Here is a 20,204-nt window from a genome sequence, read left to right on the forward strand (position 1 = left end):
TCTGCATGTGTCTCAACCCCACAACCCAAAGATGTGCAGGGTAGGTGGATTGGCTACACCAAATTGCCCCTTAATTAGAAAAAAGTCCAGAATTAGACACTTAAAAATAAAAAAATAAAAATGGTCACTATATACAATGGAGTGCCCTAACTATCGTCTATCTACAACACCCATGCCAACTTAAGTGTAAGCTATCTTCCTTATCTTGTGTGGTCTACCACTCATTCTATGTCATCCCACACATCAGGAGAGGCGGCCTTCTGCATGTCTGCCCTAGGAGGCTGTCCTCTGGAGGGTATGGACCTGGATGGGCCGGGCTGACTTTCAGGTGTCATAGAGGGCTATTCTGCCTGCTGACCAGCCTTTGCACCAATGTTAGGTTGGGGGGGGGGGGGGACCTCCCCTGTGGGAGGCACCAGCACAGGTCCTAACACTTCCTCCTCCCTTGGGGTGCTCACTGACCCCCGGGCTATTCCATGGGACGGAGGGGAGGCTGGACTGAGCTCCGCAGGCACCGCCATCATCTACCGCTGACAGTGCTGGAGGCCATCCCTCATCAAAACCATCGTGTTGATGCCCTCAGCCATGGTACACGGGGAGGCTGGGACTTGTCTCTCAGTGAGTGAGACATGTCCCTCGCTGCCTCGGTTATGTCCCTCTGTGACTGGCTAAGGTCAGTCATCTCCTGGCCAATGCCCTCATGATGTCCTGTCATGATCCTTTATGACTGGGCCACGCTCTGAAACGCCGCTCCAATGCCTATCTGCACCCGGGACATGTCCACCCATGGATGGGATCCCATGTCCTGCACCTCAGCCTTCTTGTCCCAGGCCTTCCACTTTGGATGCGCCCCTTCAGTATTGGTTTGGGTACCTCACATTGTCGGCAGCATCTCCTGCACCTGAAGATGGTTTGATTCCTCCAGCTGTACACTGGAAAGTTGCTGACACCCCCTCCTATAAATTCTGGCTCTGCATCTGCACTAGTAATGGGATCATACTTTCCAGAAGTGCAACACTTGTCTGGATGAGATTTGTTTCCTGGGATCGGGCAGCCCTCCAACTGTATGCTCCCTTGTGAGTCCCTGTCTCCACCTGATCTGCTGTAGCATGTCATAGTGCTCACCAGAAGGTGTCTTCCTCAGAGTGGTGCTCAGAAGGCAGTGACCTTGCACCACCCGGCCTCGTATGATGATGATCCTGCAAGACAAAAGACATGGGGTGAGATCTTGGGAAGGACTGGTCTGTGGGAGATGGGTTACTCACTTGCTATAAGGACATCTGCGTTGCATTGGGCTCTCACTTGTTTGGAGCACGCAGGTCTCCATTGCTGCCACTGCCCTCTCTTCCCCCCCCCACCCGCCCCCCCTCCCTCTCCCGCGGTTTGTACGGCCCTCTCCTCAGCTGGCGTGTGGACCTTAATGTCTTTGACGCCCCTCCCTCCTGTTAATCCTTGGTGCACACAAATTACATTATGAGATGCTAAGAGGCAAGTTCTATGGGGGACTTGTAGCTGATGTTACGTGTGATGCAAGGTTCCTGGCCAAAGGGGACAATACATGTGCTGAGGTATGGTGGAGCACAGGTTGTACATGAAATGCTGGCAGGTGGGGTGTTGCTGGCTTCTCAGGGATTGGCGGGTAATGTGAGAAGTGAGGGATGGTAGTGATGCCAGGGGAAGAGATGGTGACTCACCCAAGCTGCCCTAAGGCCATTCATCTTCTTGCGGCATTGTGTTCAACACCCTACCTCTACTTCAAATCAAAATCATTTAGATGTTGACCGTCTTGTAGTCCGTATGGACAGAATAGTGGGTAGCACTGTTGCTTCACAGCTCCAGGGTCCCAGGTTCGATTCCTGGCTTGTGTCACGGTCTGTGTGGAGTCTGCACGTTCTCCCAGTGTCTGCATGGGTTTCCCCCGGGTGCTCCGGTTTCCTCCCACAGTCCAAAGGCGTGCTGTTAGGTAATTTGGACATTCTAAATTCTCCCTCTGTGTGCCCGAACAGGCACCGGAATGTGGTGACTAGGGGCTTTTCATAGTAACTTCATTGCAGTGTTAATGTAAGCCTATTTGTGACAATAAAGATTATTTTTTAAAAAATACAATAAACACAAATAGTTTCGTGCAAAACTCTGAGGCCAGATGGAAGATGAACCACTGAAAACATCAGGTAAAGATCTCAACTGTTGGGAGGTACCAACAATTGGGATCTTTACCTGATGTTAAAACTTGATAGACAGAAATAAACAACAACAATCGTAATGAATAACAGTACCAAAACAGTTTACAGTACAGCAATAATTTAATAAATTTACTTTCACAGAGGAAGCAAAATAGAAGAAAAAGGAAAGAAAAATGAAAGAATAACCCTTCCTACCACCTGTAATGATCTGTAGACAGACATGTAACTAAAGGGTTAATCACAACACCTAGCTGTGGCACTACCACTAGAGGGCATTACAAGAACCACTAAAAAGCTGAGCTCCCAGAAGCTCTAGCTCTCTTTCCATTCAGGAGTAATCAGATAGCAGCAGTGTAGTAGAGTAAGATCACAGCCTAGACACCACGTATAGCTTAGATAGAGTTTGTATAGTTATTTATCCTTACTTTATTGCTAGAGTTAGTTCAGTGGAGTGTCAGACTCATTTATTAGTTTTATCGTTACTTAATAAATTCTTTCAGTTTACTTCAAAGACTTGAGTGTTCTTCAACATCATCTACAGTTAGTAACAACATATATTACTTAAACCAAGTAATATAACACCACCCTCCCATGCAAAAAACTAAGAAAACCAGCAACAATCATAGGACATTTATAGTTTCACATGATATAATATATACAACCTAATTAAGATCAGTTAATGAAAGTAGAGAGCTTTAGTCCCTCAAAATAATCTTGGAAAGGGTGCCAAGCTACATTAGTGGAACCCATTATAATGTACCTTAGTTTCTCTGGTTTGAGATTTGGATTAAAATCATGTATCCAAGAGTACAGGATAAGACTACTTCCAATTTAATAACGTGTCTAGCCAATAATGTCAAAAAGGTGAGTACATCTGTCTGAATTTTTGGAAGAACATTGCCATTTGGTTCCAGTCCAATAAATACTATAATAGATGGTTCAGTGTTACTACTAGGAATGTGAGTGATGTAAAAATGTGTACAAAGTATTACCAATAGCAAAGGGTTTGACATCTCGTGTGCCAGACTTGAAAGACAGAAATAAATGATTTGCATCAACAGGGCTGCATAAAGAGAGATTGTAGCCCAAAGTGTTTTCTGAACGGAATCCAAATCTTAAATGACTGTCTAACGATAAGGTTTGAAGAAAAATAACGAGTTGAAAGAAGAATAGAGTACAACAGAGCTGGCAAAGATGCGGATGTTGCCTCCAATTGTACCCACGCTAAACTATCTGGGTCCAAATGAAGCCAGAATAAATATTACGGATACTAGCAGACCAATAATGAAACTGGTTGGCAGTGCCAAATGACCTCAACGTTTTTGTAGGAAATCTTTACGAGTTCTGTGTTTTTCTTATTCCCAATGAAGGAAAAAATTAATTTGTTTATTGCAGAAAAAAACCCACTTTGGGTTAAACAATGGCATGCACTAAAATAAGTTTGGAAATATTGGCAAATATTCATCTTGACAGAATTTATACGACCAGCTAAAGGTCAAAGCTGAGCCTAAAAAGGTCTCCAAGGGATAGAATAATTGAAATTCCTAAATATTTCAAATTATTTACTGAGACCTTGAAGGGGAAGGTGGAAAGAAGACAAAGAGTTGACAGGAAAAATTTCAGTCTTTCGCAAATTAATTTTAAAACCTGAAATATGACTAATGTGTTATGTTGGTTCAATGTTGACTGCAACTGGATGCAGTGAAACTAGAAACAGGCTTCTGACACAGGAGATGGTCTAACACTGTTTTATTGAACTTCCTGATTGCTGTACATAGTCTGCTGTGAGTTGACACTATCAATCTAACTGATAACCTCCTACTGGCTTGACCAGACTAACTCTCTACCTCATGGTGATAGTGCTCACTGGCTTGTGCACTCTTACTATCTCAGTCGCTGTGTCCTGTAGAGAGAGGGAGAGTCTTAATGCCCTGTGTGCTTTATAATGGTTGTGTGTTCATTGGTTATCCTGTGTGTCAATCACTGCCTGTCTGCATCTCATTATATACATGAGAGGATATTATGACAATGACCAAATCATTCAAGAATACAGAAAAGTGGGAGATGAAGCCAGATCAGAAGCAGATCATCAGAATAAAGGGAGAGTTTCTGCTTGATTCCACCCCAGAGATCCCCACAGGGAAATTGCCAGAGGCTCAATAGTAAAAAGTAAAGGGAAGAGGGGACTGCTCTGTCTGGCACCACAATGGAAGCCAAAAAGTTTAGAGTGAATATTATTTCCAAGTACTGAAGTAACTGGGGAGGAATGCAATTCTTTTATCCATTTTCTTAAAAAGCATCCAAATACAAATGTTTGAACAGTAAAGAAAAGGCAGTCCTATTTCACTCCATCAAAAGACTCTTCTGCATCCATCATTACAAGAACCTCAGGAAAACCTTCATAAAAATGCATATAAATAAGGACATCTTAAATTAGAACATTGCCTGATCTGTATAAAACCAGTCAGGTCTGGAGAGATAATAGATGCAAGGACAGTGGGGTAAGGCTTTAGCTAGTATCGTGACATCTACATTTGAAAGGGAATTAGGCTGGTATGAACTGCAATGTCGAGGATCCTCTTTAAAGGAACAAAGATGTCTCGTGCAGAGTAGGAGGGAATATTTTTAGAGAGAAAGCATTCTGAAAACAGACAATAATTATGGAGAAAGTGGTGTTGGGAATGTTTTATTAAATTCCGCTGGAAATCCATCAGACCCTATTACTCTGCATGGAGTTAATTTCCGTCAGCATTTCATCTTGGGAAAGAGGTTTTTCTAATTCCATTTGTAGTGGCAGACATTAGAGCTGGGATGTTAATATTATCAAAAGAAATGTGAAATAAGCCAGGATCTGAAAGGGAGTCTTAGATATAAAAAGTAGAATTAAAAAGCTTAAATTGATCACCTGACGATCAGTAGTGTTTTACCCTGTGTAGTGGTTTGAAGCTGGTGAGTCAGGAGGCTGCCAGATCTTTCACCATGCTTACAAGACCTCCTAAGACCACAAGAAATAGGAATAAGGCCATTCAGTCATTCTAGCCTGCTCCACCATTTAACAAGATCATGGCTAACATTCAAGAGTCCACTTTCCAGACTGCAATCAATTTAATTTAGTCCATGACATCAAGACCACATCCGAGTGCACCTAACACAACAAAGGCTACAGGTCCCATCAGGGGTGAAGTCCTTTGCTCCAGAATTAGCCACGCTTCTACCCAGGCTATTCCAGTACGATAAAAATACTAAAATCTGACTTTATATTGCAGGTTTAACATTGTAAAACCTCTCAAGGCACTTCACAGGAATGCTATTGAACAAAATTTGACATTGAATTGAATTAAGGATTATCAGGGGAGATGGTGAAAGAGTAAGTTTTAAAGAGTGTCTTAAATGGCTCTGTTGTTAAGCAGAGAGGGTCAAAGCACAGAAGAGCAATAGTTATAAGGGACTCTATAGTCAAGCGCACAGATAAACACTGCTGTGGACGTAAAAGAAACTCCAGGATACGTTGCCTTCCTGTCAGCAGGGTGCAGGATGTCTCTGAACAGGCAGGGGGCATTCTGAAGGGGGTGGATGTACAGCCAGAGTTCGTGGTACAGATTGGTACTAACGCCATAGGCAGGAAGAGTGACGAGGTCCTGCAGCAGGAGTTCAGGGAGTTAGGTAGAAAGTTATAAAACAAGACCTCTAGGATTGTAATCTTGGGATTATTCCCTGTGCCATGTGCCAGTGAGGCTAGAAATAGGAAGAAAGTACAGTTAAACACGTGGATAAACAGCTGGTGTAGGAGGGAGGGTTTCAGATATCTGGACCATTGGGATTTCTTCCCGGGCAGGTGTGACCTCTACAAGGATGGGTTGCATTTAAACTGGAGGGGCACAAATATCCTGGCCGCGAGGTTTGCTAGTGTCACATGAGAGGGTTTAAATTAGTGTGTGTGTGTGTGGGGGGGGGGGGGGGGGGAGGGGGAGGAGGGGGCGAACTGGAGCAATAGGTCAGAACGTGAAATAACTGAGGGGGAACTAGAGAATAGGGCCAGAAAGACTCAGAGGAAGAGCAAGGAGAGGTTGCTGAACACAGCGGGACTGGTGGTCAGAAGTGCATTTGTTTCAATGCGAGAAGTATAACAGGGAAGGCAGATGAACTTAAAGCTTTTATTAGTACTTTGAACTATGATGTTGTTGTCATTACAGAGGCTTGGTTGGGGGGGGCGGGGGGGGGGCTGGGGGGCAGGACAGGATTAGCAGCTAAACGTTCTGGAATTTAGATGTTTCAGGCGGGATAGAGGGGGATGTAAAAGGGGTGGTGGAGTTGGTGCTAGGGGCTTGGATGGGACATAGTTTGTAAGGACCATCCAGGATGGCGTCTTGAATAGTATGTTGATAGTCCAATTAGGGAAGGGGCTGTACTGGATGATATTGGGAAATGGGCCCAGCCAGGTGATCAAAGTTTCAGTAGGGGAGCATTTCGGGAACAGTGACCATAATTCAGTAAGTTTTAAAGTACTGTTGGATAAAGAGTACTCCTCGGGTGAAGGTGCTAAATTGAGGGAAGGCGCGAAATTGAGGGAAGGCTAATTATAACAACATTCAGCAGGAACTGAGGAATCTAGATTGGAGGCAAATGTTTGAGGGTAAATCAACATCTGGCATGTGGGAGGCTTTCAAATGTCAGTTTATAGGAATTCAGGACTGGCATGTTCCTGTGAGGAAGAAATTAAATGAAATTAAAATCGCTTAGTCACAAGTAGGCTTCAAATGAAGTTACTGTGAAAAGCCCCTCGTCGCCACATTCCGGCGCCTGTTCGGGGAGGCTGGTACGGGAATTGAACCATGCTGCTGGCCTGCCTTGGTCTGCTTTCAAAGCCAGCAATTTAGCCCTGTGCTGAACCAGCCCCAGAAGTATAAGTATGGCAAGTTTCGGGAACCTTGGATAACGATGGATTTTGTGAACCTAGTCGAAAAGAAAAAGAAAGCATTTGTAAGGGCTGGAAACAGACAAAGCCCATGAGAAATTCAAGGAATGTAGGAAGGAACTTATGCAGAGTCAGGAAAGCTAAAAGGGGTCACGAATTGTCATTGGCAAATAGGATTAAGGAAAGACTCAAGGCTTTTTACACGTAAAGAGCAAGAGGGTAGCCAGGAAAAGGGTTGGCTCATTTAAGGGCATAGGACAGAATCTATGCATGGAACCAGAGGAAATAGGCGAGCTACTGAATGAGTACTTAGTAATCAGTATTCACCAAAGAGAAGGACTTGGCGGATGATGAGTCTAGGGAAGGTGTGTAGATAGTCTGGGTCACATGGAGATCGAAAAGGAGGTGGTGTTGGGCATATTGAAAAACATTAAGGTAGATAAGTCCCCAAGGCCCTGATGGGATCAACCCCAGAATAGAGAGGGAGGAAATTGCTGGGGCCTTGACAGAAATTTTTATATCTTCACTGGCTACAGGTTAGGTCCCAGAGGACTGGAACATAGCTAATGTTGTTCCTTTGTTTAGGAAGGGTGGCAAGGATAATCCAGGAAATTACAGGCTGGTAAAACTTACGTCAGTGGTAGGTAAATTATTGGGAGAGGATTCTTCGAGACAGGACTTACTCCCATTTGGAAGCAAATGGACATATTAGCGAGGCAGCATGATTTTTGTGAAGGGGAGGTGGTGTTTCACTAACTTTAAAAAAATAGATTTAGAGTACCCAATTCATTTTTTCCATGGGGCAATTTAGCATGGCCAATCCAGCTACCCTGCACATCTTTGTTGTGGGGGCGAAACCCACACAAACACGGGGAGAATGTGCAAACGCCACACGGACAGTGACCCAGAGCTGGGATCGAACCTGGGACCTCAGCGTCATGAGACAGCAGGCTAACCCACTGCGCTACCGTGTTTCACTAACTTGATCACGTTTTTCGAGGCGGTGACGAAGATGATTGATGAAGGTAGGGCAGTGGATGTTGTCGACATGGATTTCAGTAAGGTCTTAGACAAGGTCCCTCATGGCAGACTGGTATAGAAGGTGAAGTCACATGGGAACAGAGGTGAATTGGCAGGATGGATACAGAACTGGCTCGGTCTTAGAAGACAGAGGGTAGCAGTGGAAGGGTGTTTTTCTGAATGGAGGGCTGTGACTAGTGGTGTTCCGCAGGGATCAGTGCTGGAAACTTTGCTGTTTGTAGTATATATAAATGATTTGGAGGAAAATGTAACTGGTCTGATTACTAATTTAGCAGGCAACACAAAGGTTGGTGAAATTGCGGATGGTGATGAGGACTGTCAGAGGATACAGCAGGATGCATATCGGTTGGCGACTTGGGCGGAGAGATGGCAGATGGGAGTTTAATCCGGACAAATGTGAAGTAATGCATTTTTGAAGGTCTAATGCAGGTGGAAAGTATATAGTAAATGGCAGAACCCATTGACAGGCAGAGGGATCTGGGGGTACAGGTCCACAGGTCACTGAAAGTGGCAACGCAGGTGGTGAAAGTAGTCAAGGCGGCGTATGGCATGTTTGCCGGGGCATTGAGAATAAAAATTGGCAGGTCATGCTGCAGCTATATAGAACCTTAGGTAGGCCACACTTGGAATATAGTGTTCAATTCTAGTCGTCACACTGCCAGAAGGATGTGGGGCTTTGGAGAGGGTACACAAGAGTTGACCAGGATGTTCCCTGGTATGGAAGGCATTACGCTATGAGGAAAGGTTGAATAAACTTGGTTTGTTCTCACGGAATGGGGCGGCCTGATAGAATTCAACAAAATTGTGAGGGGCATGGACTGAGTGGATAGTCAGAAGCCTTTAATTAAATTATCATCCTTCCATCTTAAACTCAGAAGTGAGAAGTTTGCTGATGATTGCATAGTTGTCGATACCATTCACAACCCATCAGGCACTGGAGCAGTAATCATAACCTCTGACATGCTATTGTGGCCACAGTATTTATGTGGTCCAGTTTGGTTTTTGGTCAATGGTAACTTACGGACTGGAGCAGTAAGACATGGACAACAATTAGTCTTGGAATGATAAGTAGCAAGTTGCATTCATGTCATACAAATGCTAGACATTGACTTTCTCAAATAAGAGAATATAACCATCGTCATTTGAAGTTCAATAGCATTACCATCGCTAAATCCCCCACTATCAGCATCCGTAAGTTACCGTTGACCAAAAACCAAACTGGACCACATAAATACTGTGGCCACAATAGCATGTCAGAAGTTATGATTACTGCAGCTAGTAACTCAACTTTCTAAATCCTGTCCACAATCTACAAGGCACAAATCAGGACTGTGATGGAATACTCTCCACTTGTCTGGATACGTGCAGCTCAATCCCATCCAGCACAAAACCATCCAGTTGACTGGCATCCCATTTACACCTTAAATATTCACTCCCTCCACCAGTGATGCACAGTGGGAGGAGTGTATACGATCTACAAGATGCACTGCAGCAACTCACCAAGGCTTCTATGACAGTACCATGCAAACCCACTATCTCTACTACCTCAAAGGACAAGAGAAGTAGATGCATGGGAACACCATCAACTGCAAGTTCCTCTCCAGCAACACATCCTTCTGACTTAGAACTGTGACCCCTCTTTCACTTTAATTGGGTGTAAAACCTGCAACAACCTTCTTAAGTAACATTGTAGGTGTAGTTACACCATGTGGACTGCAGCCGTTCAAGGTGGCAGCTCAGCATTCATTACCTTATCAAGGGCATTTGGCTTTGGGCAACAAATGCTAGCCCGCTCACATCCCAGGAATTTATATAAGAAATGTCTAGTTTGAGGTTGGATAAAGATTCAGGGACCAGGAAACAGCTGTTGGTTACAATCTTTACTGAATTCGAAGCGCCTTCTTGTAAACTAAATCGTCAAATCAGAGTACATAAATAGGCCGAGCTGGATGATAAGTTAAAAATGGACCTGTTGGTACTGTAACCATTACATCAAAGTTTTTTAAAAAAGCTAATGGCTGATTTGGTACAAATACGGAATTGGAATATTAAACCAATTTTATTTGCTATTTAAACCACATTTTCAAGTGAGCAACAAACAGTACATGGAACTGCAGAGAATCTCTCATCAATAGTAATTATCATATACTTTGAAGCAAATTTGTATTATGTTTAGAATGCATGAGCTAGCCATAAATGGTCAAACTTTTACTAAAGTTACAGCTCACACCATAACATCGTGATATCTAATATCTCAAAATTTCACTTGAATTGCCAGTTAGCTTCAACTTGCCCTTCAGTTTAAGTTGACCAGATCTACAATTTAATGCTCTTTTTCTTCCTCTCCCCAAGGCATCAATGTAACACTAATTATCCAACAAACTCATCAAATTTGCCGATATCTAAATCATGTATTTTATGATTTTTGCACAAATATTTCCAAATCTCATGAGATTTGTAGTGGAGAAGTTATGATAATATATACCTATTAGAGGACAAACAAATATACAGAGCATTGATGATGAACCGTAGGCAGCTATTTAGGTAATAATATACTTACATGTTCTTTTTATTTACATTTACAAATCAATTAGGTCTAGCATATTAATAACAACTGCAATCATCTGATTATAGCTCAGTTAGATTCATCAACATTTGCATTTTTGTAAAATACAGATGTACTTGTATAATTAGCTTAGACCATGTGCTGTAGCTGTTTCTTCACTCCAAAGAATTTACAGGTTATCATAATATGTGCAGGCAGCTGTGTACTGCACACCGACTTACTAATCGGGTTGCTGATAATTTTTTTAAAAAAATCATTATAACGGGCAGGGAAACCTCCAACTTTTACTCACCTCAAATTCTAATTGATTGACCAATTAAATTGAGGATTTTAAAGCCTGATACACAGGTTGAATTCTAGCCCAAAAGAATGGGGTTAAACTCTCTGGTAGCTGAATATGAATGAGTTTGGAGAGCCTCTATTCAGTTCCTGAACCTAGATAATGTAGGGGAACAAACCCAAAACTTAATTTGATAATCTCGGAGACCATTAAGAAATCATACAGAAAGATCAGGCGATGTAATGGTGGCTGGCCTTCCAAGACTGGCGAAACATAGATGGAAGCTATACTTCGCTTCCAATTTCTAAACCCGACATGGGAGTGCTTGAGGAAAAGAAAAACATGTTTCTCCCATTATTTGTGGAAACATTGAATTTCCTATTTAACAAAAAAAATAGTGCTAAGTTCTTAGGGTGAACACCTCAGTCCCTTCCGTTGTGTTGTAATGCAGCAGATTCTTGTATGCCATTGCTATTACAGTTGAATGGTAAATCACCATGGTGACACAAATAAGATCAGTGACAGCCACAAGACAGTTTTACAGGGATGAGATCAATTTCTCATCAGTACATGTTCCAAGAGACATGTCCAAACTCCCAGTCTTCGGATCGGCTATTCTCTTGCTTGATCCACATTTTCCAGAGGTATACATAATCGTATTTGCTACAAATTGTGATGGGATGACTTCATAAAAGCAGACACATCAAGATCATGGCCGTTGTTGCACTGTTCCCATAAAGTCTACAAAATGTTGGAAAAAGTGTGTTATTTTCCAGAGCATTGCTGTTTCAACATTGAAAATTGTTAAAATCTTACCTGTAACAATACAGGATTGAATGCGAATTCAATGATACAAACCTTACTTTTCAGAAATTGGAATGTGCAAGTGCACAGACAGCTTGTAATAATATAATCTTTATTATTGTCACAAGTAGGCTTACATTAACACTGCAATGAAGTTACCGTGAAAATCTCCTAGTCACCACACTCCGGCGCCTGTTCGGGTACGCAGAGGGAGAATTCAGAATGTCCAATTCACCAAACAAGCACGTCTTTCAGGACTTGTGGGAGGAAACCGGGCAGAGTGGGGCAAGAAACCCTATAGTAAGTTCAGGAGATTTAAAAAAAATAAATAAAAACAGTAGAATGTGTCCAGTCCTACAGGAAAGGAGGCACTGCTAGTACTGGTGCTTGAGAATGGGGTGGGCCAAGCAGATCAGGATTCAATGGAAAATATAATTGAAAACCAAGCTGAATATAAAAGGTTCTGAGGGGAGGTGAAAAAGCAAATAAGAGAAGTAAAGAGGGATACGAAGAGAGAGACTGACAGCCAACATAAAAATGAAATGAAATGAAAATCTCTTATTGTCACAAGTAGGCTTCAAATGAAGTTACTGTGAAAAGCCCCTAGTCGCCACATTCCGGCGCCTGCTCCGGGAAGCTGGTACGGGAATTGAACCGTGCTGCTGGCCTGCCTTGGTCTGCTTTAAAAGCCACCTCTTTAGCCTTGTGCTAAACCAGCCCCATAATAATAATAATCACTTATTGTCACTCATAGGCGTCAATGAAGTTACTGTGACAAGCCCCTAGTCGCCACAATCCGGCGCCTGTTCGGGGAGGCTGGTACGGGATATGAATCCACACTGCTGGCTGGGTTCTGCATTACAAGCCAGCAATTTAGCCCACTGTGCTAAACCAGCCCCCGAAAAACATAAAACCAGAATCCCAAAGTCTTCTATGGGCATATAAACAGTAACAAGGTGGTAAAAGCAGTAGGGCCGATTAGGTACCAAAAGTGAGATTTACACACAGAGGTGGGGGACATGGCTAAGGTAATAAATAAATACTTTGCACCAAGGAAGATGTTACCCAGGTCATACAAAGAACAAAGAAAATTACAGCACAGGAACAGGCCCTTCGGCCCTCCCAGCCTGTGCCAATCCAGATCCTTTATCTAAAGCTGTCGCCTATTTTCCAAGGATCTACTTCCCTCTGTTCCCTGCCCGTTCATATCTGTCTAGATGCATCTTAAATGATGCTATTGTGCCCGCCTCTACCACCTCCGCTGGCAAAGCGTTCCAGGCACCCACCACCCTCTGCGTAAAAAACTTTCCACACACATCTCCCTTAAACTTTCCCCCTCTCACCTTGAAATCGTGACCCCTTGTAATTGACACCCCCACTCTTGGAAAAAGCTTGTTGCTATCCACCCTGTCCATACCTCTCATAATTTTGTAGACCTCAATCAGGTCCCCCCTCAACCTGTCATTCCAGCGAAATCAATCCTAATCTACTCAACCTTTCTTCATAACTAGCACCCTCCACACCAGGCATCATCCTGGTGAACCTCCTCTGCACCCTCTCTAAAGCATCCATAGCCTTCTGGTAATGTGGCGACCAGAACTGCACGCAGTATTCCAAATGTGGCCTAACCAAAGTCCTATACAACTGTAACATGATCTGCCGACTCTTGTACTCAATATCCCGTCCGATGAAAGCAAGCATGCTGTATGCCTTCTTGACCACTCTATCGACCTGCGTTGCCACCTTCAGGGTACAATGGACCTGAACTCCCAGATCTCTCTGTACATCAATTTCCCCCAGGACTCTTCCATTGACCGTATAGTCCGCTCTTGAATTAGATCTTCCGAAATGCATCACCTCACATTTGCCTGGATTGAACTCCATCTGCCATTTCTCTGCCCAACTCGCCAATCTATTTATATTTTGCTGTATTCTCTGACAGTCCTCCTCGCGATCTGCAACTCCACCAATCTTAGTATCATCTGCAAACTTGCTAATTAGGCCACCTGTACCTTTGTCCAGATCATTTATGTATATCACAAACAACAGTGGTCAGAGCACGGATCCCTGTGGAACACCACGAGTCACCTTTCTCCATTTTGAGACACTCCCTTCCACCACTACTCTCTGTCTCCTGTTGCCCAGCCAGTTCTTTATCCATCTAGCTAGTACACCCTGAACCCCATACGACTTCACTTTTTCCATCAACCTGCCATGGGAAACTTCATCAAATGCCTTACTGAAGTCCATGTATATGACATCTACAGCCCTTCCCTCATCAATTAACTTTATCACTTCCTCAAAGAATTCTATTAGGTTTGTAAGACATGACCTTCCCTGCACAAAACCATGTTGCCTATCACTGATAAGTCTATTTTCTTCCAAACGTGAATAGATCCTATCCCTCAGTATCTTCTCCAACAGTTTGCCTACCACTGACGTCAAGCTCACAGGTCTATATTTCCCTGGATTATCCCCGCGACCATTCTTAAACAAAGGGACAACATTAGCAATTCTCCAGTCCTCCGGGACCTCACCCGTGCTCAAGGATGCTGCAAAGATAGCTGTTAAGGCCTCAGCTATTTCGTCCCTCGCTTCCCTCAGTAACCTGGGATAGATCCCATCTGGACCTGGGGACTTGCCCACCTTAATGCCTTTTAGAATACCCAAAACGTCCCCCTTCCTTATGCCGACTTGACCTAGAGTATTTAAACATCCATCCCCAGCCTCAACATCCGTCATGTCCCTCTCCTTGGTGAATACCGATGCAAAGTACTCATTAAGAATCTCACCCATTTCCTCTGACTCCACGCACAAATTCCCTCTTTTGTCTGAGTGGGTCAATCCTTTCTCTAGTTACCCTCTTGCTCCTTAATATAGAAAAACATAGAAAATACAGCACAGAACAGGCCCTTCGGCCCACGATGTTGAGCTGAACCTTTGTCCTAGATTAATCATAGATTATCATTGAATTTACAGTGCAGAAGGAGGCCCTTTGAGTCTGCACCGGCTCTTGGAAAGAGCACCCTACCCAAACTCAACACCTCCACCCAACACCAAGGGCAATTTGGACATTAAGGGCAATTTATCATTGGCCAATTCACCTAACCCGCACATCTTTGGACTGTGGGAGGAAACCGGAGCACCCGAAGGAAACCCACGCAGACACGGGGAGGACGTGCAGACTCCGCACAGACAGTGACCCAAGCCGGAATCGAACCTGGGACCCTGGAGCTGTGAAGCAATTGTGCTATCCACAATGCTACCGTGCTGCCCTTGAGAACAAATAAATCTACACTATATCATTTTACCGTAATCCATGTACCTATCCAATAGCCGCTTGAAGGTCCCTAATGTTTCCGACTCAACTACTTCCACAGGCAGTGCATTCCATGCCCCCACTACTCTCTGGGTAAAGAACCTACCTCTGATATCCCTCCTATATCTTCCACCTTAAATTTATGTCCCCTTGTAATGGTTTGTTCCACCCGGGGAAAAAGTCTCTGACTGTCTACTCTATCTATTCCCCTGATCACCTTATAAACCTCTATCAAGTCCCCCCTCATCCTTCTCCGTTCTAATGAGAAAAGGCCTAGCACCCTCAACCTTTCCTCGTAAGACCTCCTCTCCATTCCAGGCAACATCCTGGTAAATCTTCTTTGCACCTTTTCCAAAGCTTCCACATCCTTCCTAAAATGAGGCGACCAGAACTGTACACAGTACTCCAAATGTGGCTGTACCAAAGTTTTGTACAGCTGCATCACCACCTCACGGCTCTTAAATTCAATCCCTCTGTTAATGAACGCGAGCACACCATAGGCCTTCTTCACAGCTCTATCCACTTGAGTGGCAACTTTCAAAGATGTATGAACATAGACCCCAAGGTCTCTCTGCTCCTCCACAATGCCAAGAACTCTACCGTTAACCCTGTATTCCGCATTCATATTTGTCCTTCCAAAATGGACAATCTCACACTTTTCAGGGTTAAACTCCATCTGCCACTTCTCAGCCCAGCTCTGCATCCTATCTATGTCTCTTTGCAGCCGACAACAGCCCTCCTTACTATCCACAACTCCACCAATCTTCGTATCGTCTGCAAATTTACTGACCCACCCTTCAACTCCCTCATCCAAGTCATTAATGAAAATCACAAACAGCAGAGGACCCAGAACTGATCCCTGCGGTACGCCACTGGTAACTGGGATCCAGGCTGAATATTTGCCATCCACCACCACTCTCTGACTTCTATCGGTTAGCCAGTTCGTTATCCAACTGGCCAAGTTTCCCACTATCCCATGCCTCCTTACTTTCTGCATAAGCCTACCATGGGGAACTTTATCAAATGCCTTACTAAAATCCATGTACACTACATCCACTGCTTTACCTTCATCCACATGCTTGGTCACCTCCTCAAAGAATTCAATAAGATTTGTAAGGCAAGACCTACCCCTCACAAATCCGTGCTGACTATCCCTAATCAAGCAGTGTCTTTCCAGATGCTCAGAAATCCTATCCTTCAGTACCCTTTCCATTACTTTGCCTACCACCGAAGAAAGACTAACTGGCCTGTAATTCCCAGGGTTATCCCTAGTCCCTTTTTTGAACAGGGGCACGACATTCGCCACTCTCCAATCCCCTGGTACCACCCCTGTTGACAGTGAGGACGAAAAGATCATTGCCAACGGCTCTGCAATTTCATCTCTTGCTTCCCATAGAATCCTTGGATATATCCCATCAGGCCCGGGGGACTTGTCTATCCTCAAGTTTTTCAAAATGCCCAACACATCTTCCTTCCTAACAAGTCTTTCCTCGAGCTTACCAATCTGTTTCACACTGTCCTCTCCAACAATATCGCCCCTCTCATTTGTAAATACAGAAAAAAAGTACTCGTTCAAGACCTCTCCTATTTCTTCAGACTCAATCTCCCGCTACTGTCCTTGATCGGACCTACCCTCGCTCTAGTCATTCTCATATTTCTCACATGTGTAAAATACGAATAAAAGGCTTTGGGATTTTCCTTAACCCTGTTAGCCAAAGATATTTCATGACCCCTTTTAGCCCTCTTTATTGCGCGTTTGAGATTTGTCCTGCTTTCCCGATATTCCTCCAAAGCTTCATCCGTTTTAAGTCGCCTAGATCTTATGTATGCTTCCTTTTTCATCGGAGTCTCACAATTCCACCCGTCATCCATGGTTCCCTAATCTTGCCATTTCTATCCCTCATTTTCACAGAGACATGTCTGTCCTGCACTCTAATCAACCTTTCCTTAAAAGACTCTGACATTTCAAATGTGGATTTACCCTTAAACAGCTGCTCCCAATCCACATTCCCTAGCTCCTGCCGAATTTTGTTATACTTGGCCTTTCCCCAATTTAGCACTCTTCCTTTGGGACCACTCTCGTCTTTGTCCATGAGTATTGTCCATGAGGTCATGGTGAAAGATGCTGAAATTCGATCATAAGGAGTATTCAAAAATTGAGGAACAGGTATTGGATAGGCTGCCTGTACCTACAGTGGACATGGCACTGCATCTGGATGAGATGCATCCAAGGATATGGAGGGAAGTGAGAGCGAAAATTGCAGAGACACCGGGCACAATTTTTCAGCCTTTCTTGGACACTCAGGGTCCAAAGTCCTTGATTCGAACCAACATCGCTGAATTTCCAATCTGACTTTGTAACTGAGCAGAGGCAGGAATTTCGCTTAGGCAGTTAGTTGGGTCAGGGAGGGGGCAAAAAAAGAAGGATCAGGAATAAGAGATGATAAAATACATCTTTAAGCTGACCCCACAGCCAGGTCAATGCATGACCATGGGAAAATGTGGTTTATAGACATCACCAACACAAGGAGCAACACCTACAGGAGATTTTCCATTGAATGTTGCACGGCAAACGGGGAAACTGGAGAAAAAACATCCGGATGAAATGGATGTTTGTGGAAAACAGTTCCTGTATTTCAAAGTAATTTTAAACACTTATTGCAGGTACGATTTCTAAAGTCCAGCACCCTTGGGAGCAAGACATTTTTGGATATTTGGATATTCCTGGACAGTAAATGCTGCCTAGCCAATGGCACCTACATCTCAGGAGAGAAAAACAAATTGTACGACATCATGTTTTTTTTAACCAGCCTTTAAGCATAGCTATTCCTATTTCAAGTCTGTGCAAGCATTTTTCAAGCAAACAAAAGCCAGTGAGCTACGACTAAACAGTAAAGTGCTCTATTACAAAAATGTTCCAATTTTGGACATTTCTAGTTTTAAGACAGCTTGATTCTGGTTATTTTACTTGTATACAAATAAAGCAAGCTACTATTTACAGAAAAACAATGTTAGATATTTTGCAGCATTTCCTAATTTAAAAAGAGTGGGCAGCTAACTACAAAACAATCAACAATTCCAAAATATGAACTAATAATCAGGATAGGACTTACTCTAGCTGCCCTTGTGATGCTGTTTGGAGAATTCAAAGCTACCAACTGGCTTAAGATGTGATGCATTTCTTTCTTGGATGTCTTGCTGGGTTCCACTGCTACACAAAACAAAGAATTATTCCATTGTTATGTAAACACACAAACTCAAGCAGTTCAGCCAGATACAGGAACATGGTCTTCAAAAAGTGGCACTTACTCAGTTAAAATTTGATCCCAAATCAGCAGCCCTGTCCCATATTTTCTCGCCAGTCATTATGCAACTTGCAAGTTCACATTAAAAGAAATCCTTTGAAACATTTCACTCACACACAAAGGGATAGAGAGTCTCATTTTGTTTTACATTCAATGGCCAACTAACGTTTCAATCACTTTTTCGCAATGAATTTTCAGAAAGGTTTTAAAATTCCATGTTCTGCTGCAAAGCTCAACTTCCCCTTCTTTCCCCATGCAGATAAATTTCATATCTTTTTTAAAAGAATGATGTTAGTGCCTTTATACAATTCTTTGGAGGAAAGAATTCCAATCTGGATAGCCTATTAAGAACAAAGGAGTAAAAGTACATAGGAAAGACCACCTAGTCCATCTAACCGCTCCTCTGCAACTGATGCTTTATGCACAATACATGCATTCACCACACACCCAGAACCCTGTGATCTGGAAAAGGTGAACAACATATTTTTTGCAATGTTAATTGAGATAAATACTAAGTGGAAGAGGAAGTCTGATAGACGCATACAAAATCATAAGGGGTCTAGACAGGGTAGATACGGAAAAACTGTTTCCATTGGTTGAAGGATCAAGATCAAGAGGGCACAGATTGAAGGAGATTGGCATGAGAAGCAATGGAGTTAGAATGAAAAGAGTTTTCACGCAGCGAGTGGCTGGAATCTGGAATGCACTGCCTGAGTTTGTTGGAGGCAGGTTTAATTGAGGCATTGAAGGGGGAATTGGATTATGATCTGACAAGGAAGAATGTGCAAAGCTACAGGCAGAGGCCAGGGAGTGAGTGACACTAGGTATTCTGCTCCTTTGGAGAGCCAGCTCAGATATGATGGATTGAATGCCTTCCTTCTATGCTGTATCCATTCTGTGGGATAATGTCAGTGCTTTTTCATGAAATAGTGCCATGGGATCTTTTACATCTATGAGGGGGCAAACTGAGCCTTGGTTCAATGTATAATTTTAAAGGACCGTGATTGCAACAGTTCATTACTCCCTCAGTACTACATACGAATTAGGACATTCGGCCCCTTGAGCCAGTTCCACCTTTCAACAAGATCATGGCTGATCTGATTGTGGACTCAACTTCACATTCCGCCTAACCTCAATAACCTAGGACTGCCTCGTTAGTGAAGAATCCATCGACCACTGTAGAATAAGGATAGGGAATCTAATAAACGGGCAGTCAGGAGGTAGGGCGAGAGGGAGGTTGGGTATGTTATTGTGGTGTCGTTGCGTGTGTCGGACCGCTCTGTTGTTTAGAATGTTTAAATGTTAAAATTATAAATGCTTCAATAAAATGTTTTCTAAAAAAAAAAAAGAATCCATCGACCACTGCTTTAAAATATACGCATGGCCCTGCCTCCTCTGCTCTCCAGGGAAGAGTGTGCCAAAGACTTAGGACTCAACAAAATGTTTTCTTAAATAGGAGACCTCTTATTTTTAAACAGCGTCCCTTAGTTCTCGGCTCTCACAAACATTAACCCAGCCAAGTCCTCTCAGGAGCTTGTATGTTTTGATAAGATCACCTCTAACTCCAATGGATACAGGGCTATCTTCCCCAATCTTTCCTCCTGCAGATTCTCACAAATTTTGGTTCATCAGCCAATTGAAACCTTACAATAATGTGGTTACAATTACCTAGGTGCTTTCCCACATAGAACCCAAACCAATTTAGGTTGCCCCTTCAACACTAGATTTATTCTATGATTGTTTCAGCTCATCTTTGAAACATTGACATGTAAAAACTTGCAGCAAGATGCA

General features: G+C 43.3%; 1 protein-coding gene across 1 annotated transcript in view; it reads right to left on the minus strand.

The window, feature by feature from the left end:
- Nucleotides 1–10,004: 10,004 nt before the first annotated feature.
- Nucleotides 10,005–20,204, minus strand: part of ttk (ttk protein kinase) — an 84,242-nt gene continuing 74,042 nt past the window's right edge. Inside the window, 2 exon segments of the mRNA XM_072499811.1 lie at nt 10,005–11,726; nt 18,222–18,316. Of these exon segments, the coding sequence (XP_072355912.1) occupies nt 11,649–11,726; nt 18,222–18,316 (173 nt within the window). The 3' untranslated portion in view covers nt 10,005–11,648.

Source organism: Scyliorhinus torazame, chromosome 4, assembly GCF_047496885.1.
Source record: "Scyliorhinus torazame isolate Kashiwa2021f chromosome 4, sScyTor2.1, whole genome shotgun sequence".
In the NCBI taxonomy this organism is placed as follows: Eukaryota; Metazoa; Chordata; class Chondrichthyes; order Carcharhiniformes; family Scyliorhinidae; genus Scyliorhinus; species Scyliorhinus torazame.